Source organism: Mus caroli, chromosome 11 (assembly GCF_900094665.2).
Source record: "Mus caroli chromosome 11, CAROLI_EIJ_v1.1, whole genome shotgun sequence".
Classification (NCBI taxonomy): Eukaryota; Metazoa; Chordata; class Mammalia; order Rodentia; family Muridae; genus Mus; species Mus caroli.
In genome coordinates, this window is record NC_034580.1 from 92,571,675 (window position 1) to 92,577,952 (window position 6,278).

General features: G+C 42.3%; 1 protein-coding gene across 2 annotated transcripts in view; it reads left to right on the plus strand.

Annotated features, from left to right (window-relative positions):
- The window catches only part of Cbx1 (chromobox 1), a 20,174-nt gene that overhangs the window by 11,921 nt on the left and 1,975 nt on the right, over positions 1 to 6,278 (plus strand). Inside the window, exons 2-3 of one of the 2 annotated variants that reach the window (XM_021178058.1) lie at positions 727 to 1,081; positions 2,257 to 2,351. In XM_021178058.1, coding sequence (XP_021033717.1) covers positions 764 to 1,081; positions 2,257 to 2,351 — 413 coding nt within the window. In that variant the 5' untranslated portion in view covers positions 727 to 763. Of the gene's footprint in view, positions 1 to 726; positions 1,082 to 2,256; positions 2,356 to 6,278 lie in introns of those variants that run through there. The other variant, XM_029483883.1, reaches the window with a different exon arrangement.

The following is a 6,278-nucleotide window of genomic DNA, read 5'->3' on the forward strand; positions in this document are numbered from 1 at the left end:
TAGAAGCTGATTATGGGATGGATCCCTGGATACGGCAGTCTCTAAATGGTCCATCCTTTCATCACAGCTACGAACTTTGTCTCTGTAACTCCTTCCCTTGGTGTTTTGTTCCCAATTCTAAGAAGGGGCACACTGTCCACACTAGCCTGGGCTATCTTTATGATACCCTCTCTCCAAAAAGAAAGATAATAAAATATATGTAACTGTGATTCAACATAGTATTTTAGGTACTATTGTTTATGGCAAGTGGTATTAGAAATTATTAGTATAAAAGTTGTAAATAGATATATTCAGAAATCCCCCCCCCCCCAGGTTTCTCTGTATGTCTCCGGCTGTACTAGAACTGACTTTGTAGACCAGGCTGGCCTTGAACTCAGAAATCCACCTGTCTCTCCTCCCAAGTGCTGGGATTAAAGGCATGTACCACCACTGCCTAGTCAGAAATTGTTCCCACACATTGTAGTATACCCTATAATTCCATCACTAAGAAAGCTGAGGACAGCTTGTCCAAAGGGAAAGAACAGAATAGACAATAATTTGCTATGAGATTAGTAATTGTGGCTTACCCTAGCAAACATTACCACCATGGTTGTGAATTGGAGTTGAGCAGAGCATTGGAAGCAGCATATGTCACCTGTGATTTCCCTGGGCTGCTCACCATCCAGATACTACTTATCCAGCCAGGAAATGTGCCTGATGCCCTTTTTATTTCCTTTAACTGTTTAGCAGTGTCACCCTTCACACCAGAAAGCTGGCGGGTACTATGGGGAAAAAGCAAAACAAGAAGAAAGTGGAGGAGGTACTAGAAGAAGAGGAAGAGGAATATGTGGTGGAAAAAGTTCTTGATCGGCGAGTTGTCAAGGGCAAGGTGGAATATCTTCTAAAGTGGAAGGGTTTCTCAGATGAGGACAACACTTGGGAGCCAGAAGAGAATCTGGATTGCCCTGACCTTATTGCTGAGTTTCTACAGTCACAGAAAACAGCTCACGAGACAGATAAATCAGAGGGAGGCAAGCGCAAAGCTGATTCTGATTCTGAAGATAAAGGAGAGGAAAGCAAACCAAAGAAGAAGAAAGAAGAGGTAAGGCTAGAACTAGGAATCTTCACTAGCCAGAGGCAGAGAATTCTAGCAGTTTGTTTCTACCTCCTCTTTCCTGTCTTCACCTTCTTCTTTTTTTTTTTTTAATTTTTTTTTATTATATTTTTTTTTTAGATAAGGTCTTGCATAGAAGCCTAGGCTGGCCTATAATTTTGTATCCCAAGTTTGCCTTAGACTTGTAGCAATCCTCTTTTCTTAGCCTTCTAAGTTTTGAGATAACAGGTCTAACTGTTGAGATTATGAGTATGAACTACCATATTGGACTTTCTTCCTTTGAATCTTAGAAGTCATGTCCTCTCTATCTCTTCTGAAATAAGCTAATATTTTAAAGGGATTTGGGAGCCAACCGTGTACATAGCTGTAATCCTGGCATTATGGAAGAAGAGGGAGGCAAGAGGATCAAGGATAACAGACCTGGACTGCAGGAGACCTTGTCTCAGCAAAATATAACAAAACTAAAAAGGATTTGGGGCTTGCTCTTATACAGTGATCTTACTTTTCGTCCATGGTGCAGAAATAACAGCATGTAACGGTTATTGGAGACTTATCAGAGTATCTAGATTCATTTCCTGTCAGTAGACAGATTTTGGTGTTTTGATCATTAAATATTTGACGTAGTCTCTCCCAGTCTACAGCGTGAGTTCCAGGAGAGCCAGGACTACACACAGAAAAACTCTGTTTTAAAAATAAAACAAAAGTCGGGCAGTGGAGGAGTCTGCCTTTAATCCCAGCACTTGGGAGGCAGAGGCAGGCAGATTTCTGAGTTGGAGGCCAGCCTGGTCTACAAAAGTGAGTTCTAGAACAGCCAGGGATATACAAAGAAACCCTGTCTCAAAAACAAAACAAAACAAAACAAAACAAAAAAATAATAATAAATAATAAAATAATAAAACTAAAGATTTGATATGGCTGTTTTGACTTATTTAGTATCTTAAGTAACTTACCATTGAGGCAGTTGTGACCATCTCTTGCTTGGTGTGCATATCCTATTGATGCTGGGAGGACCTCGTGTATCATGTACTTCAGACTTCTGGTACATGGTGTAGGAAGCAAAGGAAGCCCTGAGTGAATGTTGGATTACATCTCTTAAAAATAAATAACTTAGTTCTGAATATAGTCCTATGTCAATAAAGGCTCTACCTATCTGGTTTTTACAGTCAGAAAAGCCACGAGGCTTTGCCCGGGGTTTGGAGCCCGAGCGGATTATTGGAGCTACTGACTCCAGTGGAGAGCTCATGTTCCTGATGAAATGGTGAGTCTCCCAGTGGCGCTGTGTGGTTGTTCTTTTTCCTTCTCCCTATCTGTTCTATGCCAGAGGAAAAGAGCTGGACCTTCGAAATTCCAGTCGCCCAGGTGTGAAATCTTTAAGATGACATAGCCCTTCGATAGTGACCCTCGGCCTGACTGCCAACCTGGACTCATGAGTTACAGGTAGGGGCCCTTAGGATTTTTAGATCTTCAACTTCTTTTTAATTTATTTTTATTTATTTATTTATTTATTTTTTGGTCAGGTGGGAGAGGCTATGGAGAGGAATCACATTTCACTTCTGTTAAGAAAAAATTTCTGAAATGTGATTGAATCACCCTCCTCCTTTGCCACCTCCTTAGTAAAGATCACGCTGACCCCATAAACAAGATTCTGTTCATTTTTGAGGGTTAGGCAAGAAAGAATTTATAGAATTTACTTTGAAGATTCTAAATTTCTAGAATGAGCCAGAAGGGTTCAGCGAGGCCTCTATCCTGTTGCCTGTTCCTGAGCATAGAGTAAGGCTGTGGACATGAGTGCTAACAGCTCTGACCTGCTCTAAGAGGAAATGGTGGGGACTGTTTGTTAGCACTGCTGAGTCTGAATATGCTTGTGCTCACTGTGGTTTAACATGCTGGCAGCATGGTAGTGGGTTTCTATGACTAGCATGTAGCACAATAGCACTAGGGAATGGGAAACTTCATCTGCATTATAACCTCACGGGGCCACTGTCCGTTGCTGACTAGAACATTGTTATGCAGCACATGACGACAGTACTTTCCAACAGTTAATGAAAAGGAGTTCAAGTCAGGAAAAGGAATTCTCTTTGGTTTTTTGTTTTAAGACAGTTTTACTCTAGTCTAGGCTTGCCTTGAACTCGAACTCTTCCTGCCCTAGACTTTGCTGAGATTACAGGGAATTGCCCCCATTCTGGACCTGGAAGAGTAAGTGTTAAGCCTTTACAGTTAAAGTAGGGTTCTCAGGCTGGAGAGCTGGCTCAGGTTAAGAGCACCAACTGCTCTTCCAGAGGTCTTGAGTTCAATTCCCAGCAACCACATGGTGGCTCACAACCATCCATAATGAGATCTGATCTGACGCCCTCTTCTGGAGTGTCTACTTACATATATAATAAATCTTAAAAAAAAAAAAAATAGGGTTCTCAAGGATTTGTGTCCTTTGATTGGTCTAGAAATTTGATTGGTCGCTAAAATTGATGTCTGTGGTAGTTCTTCCTACATGATGCTTTAAGAAGTTTCACTTCAATACAGGTGAAGGCCTGTGTCACAACCAGCTAATCACCTATTTTCTTCCTGTGTATGCCCTCAGTATTTATTGAATCAGACCCTCATTTAAGCTTATTTCCTATAACTTATAGGAGAAAAGAAAAACTGAGTAATAAGATAAGTATTAAGTAGGAGAGCTGGTACACACTTGCCCTGCATATGTGACAAGTGTGAGTTAAAGAAGTATCTCCAGCCGGGCGTGGTGGTGCAAGTACACCTTTAATCCCAGCACTCGGGAGGCAGAGGCAGGTGGACTTCTGAGTTTGAGGCCAGCCTGTTCTACAGAGTGAGTTCCAGGACAGCCAGGGCTACACAGAGAAACCCTGTCTCAAACTCCCCTCCCCCTGCCCCCACCCCACCCCCCCACCCCCAAAAAAGAATTATCTCCATAGTGTGTGGGGCTGTTGCCTTGTGATGCTGGACACTTAAGAAGTCTCACCATTTGAAGGCCAGCCTGGCCTAGAGTACAATGAAGTCATAAAAGCATAAACACACACATAGAAGAGCCAGTCATAACAAATGTGTCATTTTAGCATTAGAGACAACATGGAATAGAGTTTAAGACTTTGCCTTAACAAAACAGAAGCTGGGGGCTGGAGAGATGGCTCAGAGGTTAAGAGCACTGTCTGCTCTTCCAGAGGTCCTGAGTTCAAACCCCAGCAACCACATGGTGGCTCACAACCATCTGTTATGAGATCTGATGCCCTTTTCTGGGGTTTCTAAGAATAGCTACAGTGTACTTACATATAAATAAATAAATTGTAAAAAAAAAAAAAAAAAAAAACCAGAAGCTAGGCATGGTGGCACATGCCTTTAATGCCTCCTTGGGAGGCAGAGGCAGGCGGATTTCTGAGTTCAAGGCCAGCCTGGTCTACAGAGTGAATTCCAGGACAGCCAAGGCTACACAGAGAAACCCTGTCTCAAAAAAAAACCAAAACCAAAACAAAACAGAAAGAGAGAGGGGGAAGGAAGCAGGGAAGGGCATAGGGGATTGCATTCTCTAATTTTGGCAGACTCTATTACCTAAAGGTTAAAATTTGGTTGTTGGGGACTGGAGAGATGGTTCAGCAGTTAAGAGCACTAGGTGCTCTTCCACAGGTCCTGACTTCAATTCCCAGCAACCACATGGTGGCTCACAGCCATCTATATTAGGATCTCATGTCCTCTTCTGACATGCAGGTGTACTTGGAGATAGAGCAATCACAGACACAAAATAAATAAAATCTTTTAAAAAAAAATGGATGCTCAGCTAGGGGTTATGACTCAGATGGAAAGGGTTTGATCCCTAGCCCTGCAAAATAACAAAATAAACCTAATCCTTTGTGATAGAGATGTGGTGACTGATAAAGGGCCTGCCTGGCCCGTGCAAGGCTCATGGTTTGAGCCCCAGCACACACTCCTTCACCCTCAAAAGATCAAATGTTGATTGTAAAACCAAGTTTTAAAAAGTTACACAGAGGTGTGTTGTTGCACACCTTTGATCCCAACACTTTGAGGCAGAGGCAAGTGAATCTCTGTGAGTTTGAAGCTAGCTGGTCTATATATCCAGTTGCAAAACAACATAGAGCTGCAGCTTTCAACCTGTGGATCACGACCCCTTTTGGGGCCAAATGATTGGTTCACAGAGGTCACGTATTAGATGTCCTGTGTATTATGATTCATAATAGTAGTAGTAAAGTAAGACTGATAGACACACACACTCATGGTCCCGTGTACTTGCAGAACACATACACACAGCTCTGGCTTCTATTCCTAGTACCACCACATACATGCACATTAAAAAAAGAAATGTGGGGCTCAGCAGTTAAGATAACTGGCTTCTCTCTCTTCTAAAAGATTCGTGTTCAGTTCCCAGTGCCCACATTGCAGTTCACTACCTTATAGAACTCCAGTTCCAGGGAATCCTAACACCATCTTCAGGCCTCCAAGGGCACCAGACACACATGGTGTATACATATGTACGGGCAAATGATATACACAGAAAAAAAAATTAAATTGCTGCATGGACTTAAACTTACTCCAGAATCTTTGAGTTAAGAAGGCTGGCTATGTGTTAGATACCCTTATAGGATTCAGTACATTTCCCATCATCTTGATGTGGATTCTTTTTGTTGTTGTTTTTTGTTTTGTTTTGTTTTTCGAGACAGGGTTTCTCTGTATAGCCCTGGCTGTCCTGGCACTCACTCTGTACACCAGGCTGGCATCGAACTCAGAAATCCACCTGCCTCTGCCTCCCAAGTGCTGAGATTCAAGACGTGTGCCATCGTGCCCAGCTTTGATGTGGATTCTTATAGAAGCTTAACTGTATCAGCTTATTCTGAGGTTCTTTGTGACTAAACCCTTGTTCATGGTCAGGTTGTAGAGGTTTGTGGTGGTGCCTTGTCACATTCTATCATGTATCTGTTTAACTGCCCCATGCTGCTGCCTCTGTCTGGGCTGGGCCCAGTGTGCTGAAGATAAATGGATAGAATTTACTCATAGTTAACTTCCTATATCATTTTCAGATTTTAATCTTGTCTAGCTTCTGCAATTCTTTGGTTTGGTTTGGTTTTTTTTTTTTTTTTTTTTTTGGAGACAGGGTTTCTCTGTGTAGCCGTGGCTGTCCTGGAACTCACTCTGTAGACCAGGCTGACCTTGAACTCAGAAATCT